This window comes from Apis cerana, linkage group LG2 (genome assembly GCF_029169275.1).
Source record: "Apis cerana isolate GH-2021 linkage group LG2, AcerK_1.0, whole genome shotgun sequence".
In the NCBI taxonomy this organism is placed as follows: Eukaryota; Metazoa; Arthropoda; class Insecta; order Hymenoptera; family Apidae; genus Apis; species Apis cerana.
This window is the reverse complement of record NC_083853.1, coordinates 8,972,687-8,991,031: the sequence shown is the minus strand read 5'-3', so window position 1 is coordinate 8,991,031 and position 18,345 is coordinate 8,972,687. Positions and strand designations below refer to the sequence as shown.

The 18,345-nt window shown below is 33.3% G+C and overlaps 2 protein-coding genes across 2 annotated transcripts; one reads left to right on the top strand and one right to left on the bottom strand.

Moving 5' to 3' along the window:
- Window positions 1-4,346: 4,346 nt before the first annotated feature.
- On the bottom strand, window positions 4,347-7,422 carry LOC107996692 (putative leucine-rich repeat-containing protein DDB_G0290503). Its single transcript, XM_017054861.3, has 4 exons — window positions 7,169-7,422; window positions 6,879-7,052; window positions 6,655-6,787; window positions 4,347-6,538 (listed from the first exon to the last, which is right to left on the bottom strand). The coding sequence occupies exons 1-4, from the start codon at window positions 7,202-7,204 to the stop codon at window positions 4,890-4,892; spliced, it is 1,992 nt and encodes a 663-aa protein (XP_016910350.1). The 5' UTR covers window positions 7,205-7,422; the 3' UTR covers window positions 4,347-4,889.
- Window positions 7,423-7,654: 232 nt separating this feature from the next.
- Window positions 7,655-10,384, top strand: LOC107996694 (protein phosphatase 1H). Its single transcript, XM_017054864.3, has 6 exons — window positions 7,655-8,269; window positions 8,355-8,612; window positions 8,690-8,907; window positions 8,985-9,255; window positions 9,342-9,601; window positions 9,675-10,384. Exons 1-6 carry the CDS (start codon window positions 8,084-8,086, stop codon window positions 9,928-9,930), a joined length of 1,449 nt encoding a protein of 482 aa, XP_016910353.1. The 5' UTR covers window positions 7,655-8,083; the 3' UTR covers window positions 9,931-10,384.
- Window positions 10,385-18,345: the final 7,961 nt, after the last annotated feature.

The following is an 18,345-nucleotide window of genomic DNA, read 5'->3' as shown; positions in this document are numbered from 1 at the left end:
ATAACGAACATTAATCGTCTAATTACTTAATCGAATACTTACAAATAGAGAAAGAGATAGGCACGATATTTGAAAATCAGTTTATTAAATCGCGTTGAGGCAAAAATTATTACATAATATCTACCTTATTTTCAAGCTACAATTACCCAAGTTTATCTCCTGCTGGCTAGACGAGTTCTCGTATATATAATCGCCTGCTTACCGATATTTTTCTATATACGAAGACACACACGAACGGTTAGTTAGCAAATCATGTTATTTAACGTGCGGCAAAGCAAGATAATCATATTTAATGATCTAGGAAGTTTATACAAGAGAGAGAGAGAAAGAGAGGGGGCGAGAGAGATTTCTTCGATCAACGCATGTGAATGGCGCAAAAAGGAACAGAAAGATGCAGACACGACGTTCCTCGACAATATATACATTGGTCTCAAAGTACGTCGATTGCATAAATTACGTTTCTCTCAATTGAAAATAACGTAAACGTTTCTTTTCTCGAAAACGTATTCTTTCCTTTTCATGTATTATATTTGTTTGTTTCGCGTTAACCGAGCGAAATAACTCGATGAAATATCGACGCTTGTAAAATATTACAGAAGCTTGCTCGTAACTAACTTTTAGAAAGGTATCATTGACTGTGAGTAATGCTTCCGATATCTTTTACGCAATGTTTCATTTTACGAGCCATAAGATTATAAACATTTCGCACCCTATAATTGAAAATATATTTCATCAAACTAGACAAAAAAAAATCGATCGATAAATCTTTTTGTTCTATTTTTACAAAACATTGAAATTACGTCTAAAGTTCGTTGCTCTTCCGTTTCCTATTTTTCGAATTTTGTTGCTCGTATATATATATATATTCCCAATTATTTATTCGCGCCACACACACAAGCGATTTTCATGCTTCCTCGTTCCCCAGAAATTGGCGCGAAATCGTCGAACATCAGGCGTTTCCGAGAAATCAGAACGTGCCGCAGTTTCAAGTAGACGCGTCTACCTGTGTTACGCAACCAGGTTTGGAACGAAGTGTCTTATTTTCCTTTCCGTTTTCTTTTTTTTTTTTTATTCACCTTTCCTTTTCGTTCTACAACGCGAAGAATCGTGACTTGGCGCTTGCATCAATCTCTATTGTGTCTCTTCTGTCAGAAATTGAAATATCCAAAGGGACGAGTGTAAGGAGGTACCTTCGCGTTCGCACCACTTTTTATTCTAAATATATATATCGTGGAAATCGGAGCGTTGCGTCAAGAGCTTCTCACTCTACGCACCAATTGCGATGTAACGTTATCGTGGAACAATCTCTTCTAGTCTTATTATTTCCGCCATTTTACTCGATTTTAGACGGGATAGCCTTTGTTTTTTGCGCCGAGATTCGATTCAACTTTTAATTCACACGATTCTAAGTTTCATTAATGCTCTAGTGAACTATTTTTTGCATATGCATCACGAAGGATGATAAAAGAAAAGAGTTGCCTTATACGAGCATGCGGATTAACGTAACTACTTCTTTTTATATCCATCTTTTTTTCCACGACACTTTTGTCTCACTTTTATCGTTCGTTACGATTCATTAAAGACACGCGTAAAAAGAATAGTAGTCAAAATGTCATTAGTATGATTGAATTCGAAAGCGATGTTCGGGAGGAAACGTTTCACAACGTCGAAATAAAAGAGCTACCTTCTCGTTTCAACTATAGAAATAACACGAAAGCCTATGATTTTCGTGATTATTATCGGCAAACGTATTACGTTTTTAAACGTACGATATAACGTAACAAGAATTCGAACGAGTTTGCTACACGTATGAAGAAATATTTCGATCTTTTATTTCTTCCTGTTTCAGTTTTCCTTTTTGTTCTCTTACGATATATGACGAAACATCTCTCTTATTTGCCTTAGCCAGCCCATGCATTTCTGATATTCCCCTTCACTTTCTAACGTATAAAACTTGCTACACGTGTCAACAAAATCGACCAAATGGAATCGTATATATATCCGTGGAAAATGGAAATTTATAATACATCCATAACCCCGGAAGTATATTTCCAATGGCGATATCGTTTTAAGCTCGCGGGAAAGCGGTAAGCGGAAATGAATTCCTCGAACGTTTTTAAAATCGACGCAAACTCCCCGACGTAACTTCGACGTCTAATGACGCATTCTTGCTTCTCTATGTCCACTTCTTTTTGCCTCGCGAGCTTAGAGCCACGAAATTTGTGGCATTCCAAGATGACAGACGGTGCATCGCGCCGCGGCAACGTGAAGGGAGTATGGAATCCTTCGTTCCATAGGATCCGTCACGTTCGTCGATAGACAACTTGTTTGCACGAGAAATGATCGTCAACGGTACGTTAATATTGGTTCTGCCAACACGTATGCGCCTCGAGTTTGCGTTTTACTTGTCCGCGCACCCTCCCCTCTCCCCTTTATTGCATTGCAAAACGAAAGAAAACGTTAAATTAATTGGGAAAAATGGATCGATGCCGTGGCGTGAAACAGCGTGGAAAAAAGCACGAGCAACGTAATATCAGCTCGAATAATATTGACATGCTCGAGGAACATATTTTAAGTTAGTAACGTTAACGAACAACTTCTCCTCCGATTTACACCATAATCCTAATGAGAGAGGCAGAGTTGTAAGTAAAATAAGATCGTAACTTCATCGTAATTACTGGACCGTAATTTCACAGGGGTGCGACAAATTACTTCCAGCGCCTAAGCTACGTTTCTCCTTGATAAAACTTTATCGAATTCCCGAGGGGAAGGAGGAGCCACGTGGAAAATAACACCGAATCGTTATGCCCTCCTTGGTTTAATTAACATTATTGAAAATGAGAATTACGCTCGTCGCTATTTATATATAGAACATCTCTCTTTTATTTTCTCTTTTATTATTTGCATAATATCATATCTCTGAATAACCCGTTTAATACGGCAAATTACTTTTTAATCTCTCTGTTTAATTATTATATCATCTGCCTCAACGGTATTCCACTCCACATATCTACCGCATTAAATCCTCGCATTATTATTAATAACAGGGCATAAATAGAAATTCACAACTTAGAGATAAACGCGAGTAATGTGATACTGGTATATTGGTATTATGCTCCGCATACTCGACCTGAGAAATCCTCGTAAAAGAGTAGTGACATCTGAATTTATCGCCCTATTAACCGGTGTGTGCCGTGTCGCGGAATTGTAAATGCAACTTTCATCGGAAGTGGACCACTATCTAGAAATTCCTGGTGTTACGCAACACGGTGCAGGATTATACTCATTTAAATTCCACTCGAACCTTTGTCAACAATCTGTCTCGCATGATGCAGAGAGTACCATCGGCTTTTCTGTCTCCTATACAAAGTTACCGGCCTCTCCCTCTCCCTTTCTCGTATCTCGTATTTGCATCGTCGCGGAGAAACTTTCCAAGTTTCACGGGACCGGAACCACCCATCGAACCGATCGAAAGTTTCCGTGTGCCGTCGTGGTTCTGAAAAATCTTTTCGATTGGTGTTCGTGTGTACGAACGTAATGCTTTCCACAGCATTCGCAGGCGAGCCTACAAAGTCAATGAGATTACGTGGACACCGATCCGTGCATTTCCTAGGTCGCTTATGCGTTACAAATGCACACGAATGACTGAATGTTCGATCTTTACTTCCGCACCGCAACTCGTTCCGTTCCCGTCTCGTTTCAATCGTAATAAATTATTCGCGCGTAAAAGCTATTTATTATTATTATTCTCCTCTTTTTCTTCTTAGCTTGTCGCTTTTTTTATTATTTAAATTTTTTTTCTTAAAAGTTAAAGGTAATATTTTAAAATAAAGGATTTGAACGGATACCGATGAAAGGAATTGTTTGTTTTACGTATATATATTATTATTTTGAAACTTGGAAAAAGTTAAGAAATATACGTAGATTTGTATCGATTTTATAAAGAGAGAATTGTGAAGAACGAGTAATTGTTTCGCATTATTTCAAGCGATAAAAATCAGAGAAACGAAAGTATAGAAGGCAATGATTGGATTATAAAATACTCGTATAGTAAGATACGGATAAAAACTTGTATATATAACGTACGATATGAGTCATGTATTCGTCTTGAACTGATATATCATCTTTTAACTAATAGTTTTATAAAAAAAAATATATGATTAGACATAATCTCATTGATAATAATAAATAGATGAAACGTCAATCGTATGACTTTATTTTTTAATCGTAACAAAGAAACATAAACCATGCGTATACATGTGTAAAAATGATTATATTAAAAGTGTTAAATTTGATTATTTCCAATTATTAAAAATAGGTATGATTTTGAATTATAATTCTTTGGATTTTATCATATCTTAAATTTATTTTTAAATCACGATTTACAAAGGGATAAGATAGCGATTATAACTAATGATGTAACAGATAGCATCCATGTGTAAAAATTGCTTTTAATGTTACCACTATCAAAAAATTATTAATTACTTTTTTTTTTCATTTATATAATGAAATTTATCGTTTATAGGCACTTATTACACAACGATTTTAAAATTCGTACATATAAATATTTTTATAGAAACTGATTTATTAACTAATTTAATTTTACATTTCTATTTAATGAAATATAGTTCTACGTAACTCTATTAGTGAATTAAAACCAAAATCAATTTTCTTTTATAATTATTTTCCTTTTTCTTAATTTTTATAATTAAAGGAAAAAATTTGTAATTTATTAAACGATAAGAAAACCTTGTACAAAATTGATATTACATCGAATTATTGGAAGACAATATTTATGATGTTATAACTTTCGTAATTGTTTACGTATAAATACAATAATTAATGTAAATATTATTAATATAATGTAATAGATATACAGAAGAATTATATTAACCGGGATTCACGTTTATCGTATTAACTATCTTTTCATGTTTTGTAATAACTGTATCGTCGACATTTATTTTATCATTTAAATTACTTTCTTTATCAATCTTTTGGTTCTTAGAATACACAAGATCGTTTTCAATTGATCTATTTATATCTGCTTTGTCTTTCATTGTGTTAGAACCACAATTACTATCAGTAAGACTTGTAGCGGCAGTGTGTTTTAAAGCCAAATATTCATCAACCGATCCCATTGGATGTTTCTCTGTAACTTTGTTATTAGTAGCTTCTATTGTAGGGGGTGATGAGGGAGGATTTTTAGGAGATGTATTAAGTTTAGAAAGTCTTTGACGTTCTCGTAATCGTTTACGAATTTCCGATTGAATCTTTGATTCTTTTATCACACTTTGAACATCGTCTGTCTGATAGTAACGACTCGCCCAAGTTTCGGTCGCATTGGATTTTTGTGAAGAATTTTCAACCATTTGTGGATTCGATTGCTTATTTTCTACAATTTGATTATTTTTATCATTCTCGTTATTTTCTATATCATCCATATCGTCGCAATAATTATCTAAATCGATTATCTCATCTAAATCTATAGATTTCTCTTCATCTAAAACTACTTTGCTCGATATTTCTAACGTTTCGATGGAATTTTGTTTATTTGGTGATGAATTATCGTGTTTAATATTATTTTCTTCTTTTTCATTAATTTTTTCATTTAATTTTAGATTCGAACAATCATTATTTTTTATATCTATTACATTTTGACTAACATTAGTTTGCGCGTTTACTTCGAAAGTTATATCTTTTGATTGTTCTTTTATATGCGATTTTTTCTTTGTTTTTCGCCTTTTGCTACTAGATTTTGATTGATTATCTTTATGAAGTGCATTATTGCTATGAATACGTTTAAGTACTTCATTTTTTTGTGTACTATTTATTTCTTGATGAATTTCTATTGAACTTTTTATTATATTATCTTCTTTCGAATTTTCTATACTATTAATATTATGTACATTATTTAAATCTCTATTTTCAATATGATTAATATTGTCTTCGTTTTCTATAACTCGTTCATTTTGTAATTTTTTATTTACGCGTACTCCACTATGAGGTTCTCCTTCACTATCGCTAGAGAGTAACTCGATAGTTGGAGTTGGTTGAACAACTAATACCACGTCTTCATCTTCAGCACTATTTTGCTGAGCACTAATAATTCTTTCCAATTGCCTTCTGCAATTTTCCTTTTCTTTTATTTCATCTTGTTCAGCCTTAGTTGCAGCAGTTTTATTTGAGATATCATTATCTGTTACAGATTTAGATGTATTTGGTATTATATCTTCCTCTTTTCTTATTAATGCTCTTATTGCCCTGGCGCGCATTTCTAACTCTAATAAATCTAATAAACTATCAGCTTCTTTTTCTTTATTTTTATCTGTATCATCTTCCTTTTTTACTTGTACATTCTTATAAGTGTTATCAGGAACTTTCTTACTATCATTTTTTTTAATAATTTGAGATTTCCCTTTTTGTTTAATTCTTTCCTTTTTTATTTTTCCTTTAAGTGTCTTTGAACCTTCATCCTTTTTAGATATATCTTCATCAGTAAACCATTCTTCGGTATCTGAGATAATTTCTAAAGAAGGCCCTATTATTATGAAAATAACGTAATTTAAATATAATATATTTATAATGATAAATATAATATAATATATTTAAATTACTACTATGTACTAATTCTAAATTATATAATTATCACTATACCTGAATCATCTGTTTCACTTGTATCTGATGATTCTAACATAGGTTTTCCATTTAAAATACATAATATACGGCTTTTGGACATACCACTTAATTCATTAGCACACCATTTTTCTAACTGTCCAAAATCCATTTTCTGAAAGGGATAATTATGTGAACTATCATATATTATGTATTTTTCTTAATAATTTATTTAATCCATCATATGATGGAAAAAACAAATATACCTTTAATGTTTGAGGCAACATCATGCGTATTTTTTCAGCTTTAACAGATTTGAAAAGTTGCCTAGCTAATTCTTTACGGTCTGACAAATATTCTTTAATTGATTTTAAATCTCTAACATCTACTTCTTCATCAGATGATAATGAAGAAGAACTACCGGATGAACTACTACCTTCCTAAAATATTATCTCTTATTAATCAAATATATTATAATGAATATTTATTCACCAAAAATATATGGATATATATTTATTGAATACTAATAAAAGATAAAAAATATAAGAGAAATTACCTCACTACTATATGCACTTTTTTTTGCTTTTGACATGTTTAATTTATGAAATATTTTTTATATATTATATATTAAATTTCTATAAACAATTCATACAAATGACACTCAATGTCATCGAATTTCTATTATATATTATAAATATTGCCTGTTTTCCATTCTTTAAATATGACAAATCCAGTAATATTAATATAAATATCAAACAGACAAAACATTGTGTAGTATTACTACAAAATTAGAAACAATATTCAAAATCATAGATAAAGTATACAATAGATTTGTGACAATATGAAGATGACAGATGTTTTATTTATTCTATCAATACATATGTATCAATGTATTTAAAATTATAATTTTATTCTATATTATTCTATACTATATTGATAATGTTTGAATTCTATTTAAATGAATAGTTTAAAAATTTTAAAACCTTAAATGCATGAAATATAAAAATATTTGATATGAAATCTAGGTTATATGTTATTCATGGTAAAACAGCTACCTGCTACTCATGTCAGGAAATAACCTATCTTATTGTTGACAACTATTTGTCAACAAAATGATACCAATTAAAGAGAATACAGACTTATGAATAATCCGAAGTATAATCATATAAGTATTTTATTTTTAAATAGTGTTATTGAGATTATAAGAATATTATTCTTAGTGTGGAATTAATTTTGTGATTGATAATTGACAGATAACAGATAACTAAATTAGCAATTAAAATTTTGCACTTTCTCATTGCTAATGTTGTACATAGATGTGAATTCACATCTTTTGATAAAAAGTAAAATAGAATCAATTACTAAAATAGGAAGTCATATCTTCCCTCCAAGATATGTGTTATGATAAAGTCTATTAGATTTATAATATACTATATTTCTTATTCTTGTATTTATAAATAGCAAAGAAAAAATGTTGAACAGAGTTAAATCAGTATTAATGAATGTTGTGGGTGGAAGTGAACTTGGCCTACAATATCCTACTGATTCAGATAATGAAACAGTAACAGATTATCTTAATTTAAATATCGTTACAGAAGTAGAAAATAAACCATATAGTAGACCTAGTTTTCTAGGATTAACAACAGAAGAAACTCAAGTAAGAATTGCTATTAATTAAATATGAAATATATTTTTATAATGTTATAATCAGTAATAAAATCATTTATTTATATAATTAATAGGTAAGTGCTGATCATAGAGTAAGACCAATTATAGTTCCAAGAGACTTAAGTCGATTACCATGGTGTGCTGGATATGCAGAATGCATAAATGCTGGAAAAAGTACATGGAATGAAGACCAAACATCTGCAACTAGAGGAGATCTTAAACTAGCAGATGTTAATGTTACATTGCCTTATGTCATGTTCTCTATGTTTGATGGACATGCTGGTTATCAAGTAGCTTTAACAGCAAGATTACATTTACATAGGATAATTCTTGTAAAAATTTTATTCATAATTGTTTATTTTAATTATAATTCATATTGTATTCTTTTAAATATATATTGATTTTATAGGGAAGATTAATGGCAATACCTGGTAATATGTTACTAAATGAAGATGAAGATGAACTCATAAAAGGAAGAGATTTAGTAATTGGTGCTATTGAATTAGCATATAGACAAATGGATCAAATGGTAGAAGTACAAGCTCAAGGAGGAGGAGGAGGTTGCACAGCAATTACTATTTTATTTTTAAATGGTAGATTGTATGCTGCAGGTGCTGGTGATTCAAGGTGAACAACATTTCAACAATTACTTCTGATATGGATTATATATTAAAATGATTAATATCAAATATATAATTTAACAGAGCTGTATTAGTTTTGGGAGAAAGTCAACGTGCTTTAACAAGAGATCATACTCCTGATTCAGAATCGAATCGTGTCAGAGCATTAGGTTTTCTAAGAAGTACTGAATTATTGAAAGGTCATTTCACACCACTTGAATTTAGAAAACGACCTTTGCAAAAAGAATTAGGATCTATGGTTTTGTATAGAGAACCTTATATGACTGGTTGGGCATATAAAGTATTAACAATTTCCGATTTAAAGCTACCTCTTATCTCTGGACACGGAAAAAGAGTAAATAAACAACATTCTTAAGACTAGAGAGATTGACGACGATAGTTGACATAAACATAATTTTTTTGTACAACTTTTATCAACAGAGTCGAGTAATGGGTACTATAGGAGTAACGCGTGGTTTCGGAGATCATGGTTTAAAAGCGGCCAGTACAGGAGTTAATATAAAACCATTCCTGTCATCACAACCTGAAGTGCAATCTATAAATTTAGATAGTTGTAATCTCACAGAACGTGACTGTATTATTGTAGCTACGGATGGACTTTGGGATGTTGTATCAGATAAAACAGCAGCGAATATACTTAGAAAAACACTCGCTCCTGATAATCCATCATTAGAATATAGGTATTCTTTATATCTTTTATAAGAATTGGAAACTATATTAGAAATAGAGATTATGAAATTATTTCTGTTACAGACTTACAATGGGTGCTCAAGAATTGGTACAAGCAGCACGCGGTAGATTAGTTGGACGAGCTTGGGTTGGTAAATCAGAAAATCTTGAAGAAACGGATGAAAAATTTTCACCCATGGCATCAGTTGATGATATCAGTGTCTTAGTGGTACCATTGTACCCTTATTTGTGTGAACATAAACAGTGGTTAAAAACAACACAACAAGAAAGAAGATACTCTATGGATTCGTTACACATATCTGTCAATAATTCTGTATAATAGATAATCAAAATTGTAGAAACCGATTTTATGTTTAAGTAGGAATGTTACAGTTGAGATCAAGTGTATATTCATGAACTAGTATGAAGATTAATCACCAAAATATTGTTGCTTTTTACATTGCTTTTAACAGATAATATTTATATTAAATTTTAAAATTATCTAACATTTTTTTTTTTTGAGAGTGATAATTTATTGTATACTGCCACTTTTTAAAAGTGTAGTTAAAGAATGCCATTATTATTTAACAGAACATTCCAATTGTAGAGTGTTGAATATAGTGTAAGTATCTTAATTTTAATATTATGCAGCATCCAAAGTAGAAATAAAATCTGTATAATTTTTAAATTGTGTGCATAATTACATATATCATGAACAAAGTAAGGAAAGTAAAGTAGAAAAAAATTTGTACAAAAAGTAATCTTACTATAAATATACTTTTCATTAAATGATACTACCTGTCTATTTTATATTTATTTTCACTTTAAAGTACATAATTAAATTGAAACATATATATATATATAAATAATCATGAAATGATTCAAATAGATCAATAAAAAGAATAAAATTTAATTACCTTATCTTTATATAATCTGTTTTGATATATTCTGATGTACTCAGTGTAATTAAAAAATTTAATAAATGTTATACTGTATTCAGTTAAATGAATTTGAACTTATTTTAAATTATTTATTTTATTTAATTTTACAAGTATATTTTACTTCTATTTTAAATTACTCATGAAATATATATGCCATTGATATATTCAATACTATTTATTTTGTAAAATAAAATAAAATTATTCGTAAAATTTTTGTACTTACATGTTGATTTCCATCCTATGACGAAAGGCTACCAATATTTTCTTCATTTCACACTTATTTCACTATATATTCACAATATTATATACTTATAACTTTACACGTTACCTTATTCACACGATTATACGATTATGCAAATTATTTTCACGATATTTTAATACGAACTTTATATTAATATTGTAAATTTTTCACACCGACACGACGCGTTTTAACTTGATCATGAAATTTGAATTTTTCAAACGCTTTTATAGGATATTGTACTGCGCATGCGTCGCGCCTAATTTAAACTAGGAATATATTTTCTTTCATATTCGTATGTAAATAACTTAAAATTTTTAATATTTTATAAGAAATTGTTCAAGAAATTTTTTTCTGTTTTCAAATACGTATATACATATATAATATATGTAAAAAAATATAACGTTTAAGGTAAAATTAACAATTAAAATATTTTTTTATTTGTACATACATTTAAACTGTATGTGTAAAACTTATAAACTGTATGCGTAAATTTAATTTAAAAATTGGAATCAATTTTTTTCGAATAAAGGTGATCCGATAATAATTTCAAAAAATGTTAAATTGACATTAAAATTTCTTTCGCAACATTTCATTGCAATATTCTGTATATAATGGATGACGTAAAAATATGAATTTCCATATACGAGGAAAAGCATGCAGGGAAACCCTTTAGGCACTTAAAGGGGCAAGTGCATTTTCACGTCGTTGGGATGGCACAGTGTTCCAAACAGTCAACTTTCACAAATTTAATTATAGCGCATAAGCGAAATGGAAGGTAACATTCTGTTTTCATCAAAATTATATATTATTAGTTATTAGGCTAATATAAACATTATCTTTTTACTTTTTAAGATTATTAATCTTAATTTCTTCGAATTCCAGTTACGATTTTATATTATATTCAACGTGTGAATTGTATATCCTTTATGGCTGACGCTACGAAAAGATAACGTCCTGAAATTTCTATGAAACGACCGGCAATAAAGGTGCAGATGAATTTTAATGCATCACCAATGTCGTTCCGGACTAAGAGCGACAGCATAAAAGGGCAGAAAGATAAAAAGCGTCGCGAATCACCGTAGGAAAGTGCTCTCCTCCATGCGGAATACGCGCGGTGCCTGTGAAAACTAAAGCTACTCTGACAGTTCCCCGTTGACCCTAGCATCGTTCGGTTTTAAAAAGTCGCCGCAGCTTGACTTGACAGTTTTTCAAACTCTTCTTTGCCATAAGCCATCAAAATTTTCATCTCTCCATTTTTTTCGAAAATATCATTTCGACGCGGTTTAGGTTAATGATTTATATTCCTAAATGCTTTTATTACATTACAAAATACGTAAACACGTATTTTCCCACTTTTACAAAGTATCGAATATTTAATCGATATAGATCAAGAAAAATAAAACAAAATCCTAATATTTTAAATATATTTATATTTGTATAAAATTTAAATTTAAATTTAATTTTTATCTAGGAAAAATTAATGGCATAGCACAATAATTTGACCGACTAATTCATAGTCTATTTTTGAATTAAAAAAAAAAAAAAAGAAAAATGACGTATGTTACTTTTTTTTTTTTAGCAAACGTCAGAGCATGGATACGTTTTTCGTGCCAGCGAGTTATGACAGGCTATCTGTCACGATCATCATCGATGGTAACTCGAAAGATACCAAGGGACGTTATGCTTCTCCCGGCAAGGGGTGGCGAAAGAAAAGACGAAAGAAAGAAAGAGCGAAAGAAACGGTAACTTACGGTGTATCGGAATGGCCGCAAGTTAGGGGTCTCGTACAGCCTCGATACATCATCGTTAGAGAACTTTGGACGGCTTCCTGGTTACGCCATTGATGGCTTCCTTCGATAGGACATGATGTATCTACCTTTCATTGCTGCAACATGGAACTAGAAGTCGGTTCTAATTTAAAAGTAAAAGTACAAATTAAACGATAGTATAAAACATTCGTCAACGGCCGTGTTCGTACATCGATCATGCGAGTCGTGTCGCGGTATGACACGATCCTAAACCTTAAAGTTGATGTATGAATTTTCATTTAACGTGGACATGTCATAGAGATAAAATGAGATAAAAATTTCCGATTGGAAAAGCGATAATGCCCCTTTTGCTCGAAGAACTAATTCAATTTATGCGAATAGTGCCTATTAATTTTTTGAGCTTAAAAAATTCTTACTTAAACGAGGACATCTGTGTATTTCGAAATACGGAAAAGTGAGAACATGTCGATAATATGTCTCGCATATTTTTCAGGATTCGAAGTCAACTTCTCCTCGTTAGTTTCTCCAGTGACTGTTGTCAACTCTCTTAGCATCTCCGAACCTAATGTCCCTTGGTTGGAAACTAACGCCTAGTTGCCGAACGTGACGCAACGGATAATGCGACAAGTTTGCCGTCAAGGGATTATGTGACCAGTTCTATGCTCGGATCTGTTAATACCTTCACGGTCTATATTTCAGCATAGTGCTTCGTTCGTTTAAAATCGGTTAGTTTAGATTTATAATTACTTAGAATTTATTTGAGTACAAAGAAAGTTTTTTTTATAAAACAATCTTCTCCTTATCTTCTCCTTGTATCGATATTGTACGACTGTGTTTGATTGTAAACAAGTCGAAGAAACAATCGTTCGATTACAAGAAAATTGTTGAAGTTTTAAGATAACGACGATAAAAAAGAATAAGAATAAAATATAAAAGTTGATCGAGACTGAAGTAATGCGAAAGATGAATGGGGAAGAAGGAAAGTAAAAAGATAGCTTTCCATCTTCTTCTTTTTCCTTCCTGTCTCGCTTGGTTCATGAATTTTTTGCAACCATTAACTATTTTTTTTTTCTTCTAGAGATAATGGCCGGTCCGTTATAACCTCTGCAGATTACAGAACGAGTCGGATGACCAGTGAGGATTCTTTAAAAAAATTTGTATCCGCAGCGATTGGGAAAGTAGAATGATTACCCGCATGTCGGCCCACATGCATTCACCTATACCTATCCGAAACGAACAGATTGAACTAAATTAAGTTCTTTTTTTTTTTATCCATGCATTCGCCTTTTGTACAATGGCACGGAAATAGGCTTCCACATTCCTTTGAAAACTGTTCTCATTTTCCGCCGTAAATCTAGATGGAAAGGAATGTCCGCGACAGGCGAACAAATTAAGATAATGACAGATGTTTCCTGTGAAATAATAAAGAATAATGTTGCATGCGAAAGTCCTATTTGCTCATAGACATTGGAACATAATTTTTCAGAAAGAAAGTAATTCTCATTTAAACGTTTTAACATTATATACATATATTGTTTAAAATATATGTGTAAAAATTATAATTCTCTATAATTATTATCCTGGAACATTATTAAAAATTATATTACATCCTTTGATAAAATTTGCTATCAAATTCAAACCTGGATGGATAGCTGTCATTTTTTTTTTTTTTTTTAATACAGAAACGCATTTTTTGACAAAAGCAAGATCCATTGCGTATATATTACACGCCTTCGGGAGTTCGCGTCTATTCGAGGGCGGAAACGGTTATCCAATATCAAATTAGCGTACGTCAGGGCAAGTTCTTCCATGGCATATGCTCAATAACTCCATTTTCACTGACATAACTTGTAATCGTATAATCCGTCTAGCAATCCGACTGAAAGCAACGATTCTGTTCTTTGTCGATCACGAAGAATGAAAAATATCCGCTTTATACAGACGCCGAGCGTTTAGCTGTAATTGATCCAAATCCAATTTCTCCGAACGTTGAAGGATACAAGCTCGTTAATCCGATAAATTCTCATGTTTCTTTCTCATGAAATACTTATTCGATTAACTTCCATTCCTTCTTCAAAGGTAGATAAAAATTGATTTGATTACGAAACAATTTACGATAAGGATAAACGATTGACTCGCGGTAAAAGCTTTACCCGGTAAAAAGATTTTTACCGGATAACGAATTAAATTGCACAACAACGTACTTACATCGAACATTATTTATAATTTCAACGATGAGAATCGATTGATAATCGATCGTTCGAGGAAAGTAAATGTTTCATAAGACGCAATAATAACAATTTCTCTTGATTGTCCGCATGGCCGAGCCCGAAGCTCCGAGTAGCTAAATGGGATAGGTGTTACCTAAGCTAGTTACGGATCCTTCGATAAACACAGACGGACAAACGTTTCCTAATTGTGCTGGCAATTGTTTACGCTACCTCGAAGCACCTTCCGGTCTTCCTGCGTTCACGGCTATTCCGTGTTTGCCTCTCCGCTTCTTGCCCGTCTCTGTCATGTCTTCCGGAAGAATGGACGACGAAAATTTCGACGTAGGAGGATCAACGAAAGGGAGGTGTCTTAATTAAGTCGTCGTTGGCGTCTAACTCCCCCTCTCGCAGAAGGAATCTTTTCATTTATTACGTAATTTTCTTCGAACGAACGAAAAGTTCTGTTTGCCGTATTAATTTCTCCGATCGTCGACGACGTTCAAACGAATCTTTCGCTAAGCACGACGACGACCATTCGTTCGTGTCTACGAGGATAGACGCCTTCGAATGAATTTTTAAAGAAATATCGAGATGGAAAATTTCAAGAAATTCGACAATTGCTGTTCGCACCGTCCATTTACCACAGCCCCTCGTTCGCTTCTCGTTTCTCTCATTTTCCCCGGTTCCCATTCACCCTTTGCCACGTTTAAGCATCGTCGGAACGATACATCGATTTACTGCGGTTTTACTACTGGCGCGGCGCGGCTGTTTTAACGATGCATAAAGGTGGCGGCGCATAAAGAAAATGTTGCGACCGGCACGATGAGCGCAAGATAGGATGCACGACAGCTAAGGCATGCAACAAATCGAGGCGGCCGCTTCTCGAGGGAAAAAAAATATCGGTCGTTTAACACCCCCACCCTGGCCGTGCTCCCACGAGGCCGATACCGAGGACGAATTATTGCGCCGCGCCAATCTACGAGGATTACTCGTAGTGGGGGGAGGAAAGGGCCGTCGTTCGCCGATTTTACGGCCGCACACGTCGTTCTCCTGAAAGCGCATCGACATCGTTGCAGCTTGAGCTTTCTGAGGATTAGCCTATCCGAAACTTGCGGCCCATCCGTATTAGCCGATCTATCGAGAATTTCGATTCGACAGCCTCGTCTTGGCCCCCCCATGATACATCTTTCTTATCGCGATCGTCAAATATCCATAGATGATGTAATCTATTGAAAAAATAGTAAGAATTGGTTGTGGATCAACGAATCTCGTTGTGAATTCGATTAATTTGATTTTATCGTTTAATTTTGTCATCGAATTTACATCGATTGATATTAACAGCGCGTGTTCGCTCTGTTAAAAGTGGACGGGTGAAATGGGCAGAAAAGGATCGGAATGCAATAATAGGAGGGGAATCGATCGAACGTTTAGAATGTTTGGTATTGTGGTCGTCGGGAGTAACTATTTAACCTTATCGTATTGCGACGAATGCAAATTACGTGTACAAACGTATATATGCCGCCGCGTGCAACTCTATAGGGATAATCGAAACACCATAAACCAAAACTAGCCACCGCTCAATGGAACAGGGTTTCACTTCATAATGTATGATCAACGAATAACGGATTCATGATACACCATTTCAATTCGAAATAAACATAGATACGATCTAGTTACGAGTTTGTTTAATTACCGACGTAACGATGATTTTCCGTTAGAGATGTCAAATTCTACGTTTACATATCGTTTACGTGAATATCGATGAACCGATTACCGAAATATTGATGATCGATCAACACGGATTTTATTTTCGATCTTTTGTTTTCCATTCACCAGATTATTAATTTGTTAAATTAATTCCAAACAAATATTTTTTTCCATTATCTAATCCTCTTTTATTCAATATCTTATTGTTCAAACAGTGTGCTTCAATCGTGTGCAATCGAATTCTTTCCTTTTTCCAAATTATTTTTTCGAAATATCCGTTTGACGATACTCGACCGGGGCATTGCAAGTCTAATATAATACGTTAACGCTCGAAAAGATGCGAACAGCTTTGAATAATGGAGAAAACTAGTAGCTGCCATTCTGACTCTTATAGGGGTGGTCAGGAGGCTACGTAACTGCGATGGAACTTTTCTGTTCGCCTAATTGTCCCGAAGGGATGACCTCAACGTTTATTATGCCTTTATCCGCGTTCTTTAATCCCGCATCCTCCCCACGATTCTTTCATCCCACTCTTCGCAAAGCGATTTATAATTAACGCCAACCTTTCAACGAATCCCCTCACTGTTCCGCATTATCGATTCAATGAACCGATTGTTCCAATTTACCCTTCTTATCATAATCCAATTAAATTTCACCGTGACGTATTAATTATTCGACGATATACGGATCCGTTATGCCATCAATGATTGATCGCAGCGATACACGCGGCGATCGGACGGAAAATTTCGAATCGCGAATCGAACCGATCCGCGAGCGGACGATTCGAATTGGCTATGAAAGCGGATTCGTCCGCTTTGGATCAGAATTACCTCGTTAAGACGGTTGAACTCGACCCTTGCCACTTCTGCATTTTCCCAAACACGAGAAGATGATCAATGGTAAAAGCATCTTGATGCTGATATGCAGATTTTGGGGATCGTCTTCCGTCCAGCATGGCAGGCAGGCGCGAGTATATCTCGAAATAGATGTTTGTTCTTCGAAGGAAGAGTACGAGTGGCGCGCATCGTGGATTAAAGATTAAAGTTCAATTTTCTCTTGTTCGACTCCGCTTATGATGTAGAAATAATACTAAAATGATAAAAGATCGAACGTTACCTTCTTACCTCTAATTCGTGCTTATAAAATAAAATGAATTTAAAATAAAATAAATAATTCCATTTTTTTATATCAAGGAAACTTTTGTCAACTTTTTGCTATCGATATGAACTTGCATCGCAAATGCATCTCATGGCTGTTACCACCGATATTCTGTCATCGTGTATCCAGCAATTGACTTAATGATCCGAGTGAATCTACTGTCGACGCAGGACCTAAGTGCATACACGAGGTAACATATTGGATGCTCACACGGTTAACAAGCATCTGAGCAAACAACCTACAACGGCCTTGACAAAGCGGCCGCAGCTCTCGCAGTCAGTGGAGCTCGTAATGTAGGGCGCCAACTACAAAATCCCGTTGTTTGCCGTTGCGCGTGAGAAAAATCTCAGAAAGAATACACAGAAAATTGTTTAAAATTCTATCAGCTGAGCACACACGAGACATTAATAGAAATGTAAACATTTGTTGCGAATGAATCTAAATCCATCGTATCGGTAAAAGCGTATTAAAATCCGACCAAAAAAGGTCTCTGATCGTAGAATATATTTTCGAGGTACAATTTCGTTGAATAATATTTAATTATTTAAGGCAATTTTTACAAATATATTTACAGAAGCGTGATAACAATTTGATAATACGTTATGTGGACGCTTTCAAAGGTCTCAACACCGTGAATTTGTAAAAAACGCAAATCTATTGATGGTTCACAGAACTCAAAGTGCGAGGACAGAGTATACACGCAGCAGGATGCAACATTAGATAGAGTCG

Bases quoted from the DNA above. Each gene is read 5' to 3' on its own strand.
- LOC107996694 (XM_017054864.3), top strand. From the start codon at position 8,084: ATGTTGAACAGAGTTAAATCAGTATTAATGAATGTTGTGGGTGGAAGT. The intron at 8,613-8,689 runs GTAAAAATTTTA...TTGATTTTATAG, and splicing joins ATTTACATAGGATAATTCTT to GGAAGATTAATGGCAATACC. The intron at 9,602-9,674 runs GTATTCTTTATA...TTTCTGTTACAG, and splicing joins AATCCATCATTAGAATATAG to ACTTACAATGGGTGCTCAAG.
- LOC107996692 (XM_017054861.3), bottom strand. From the start codon at position 7,204: ATGTCAAAAGCAAAAAAAAGTGCATATAGTAGTGAG. The intron at 7,053-7,168 runs GTAATTTCTCTT...ATAATATTTTAG, and splicing joins AAAGTGCATATAGTAGTGAG to GAAGGTAGTAGTTCATCCGG. The intron at 6,788-6,878 runs GTATATTTGTTT...TATCCCTTTCAG, and splicing joins TGTTGCCTCAAACATTAAAG to AAAATGGATTTTGGACAGTT.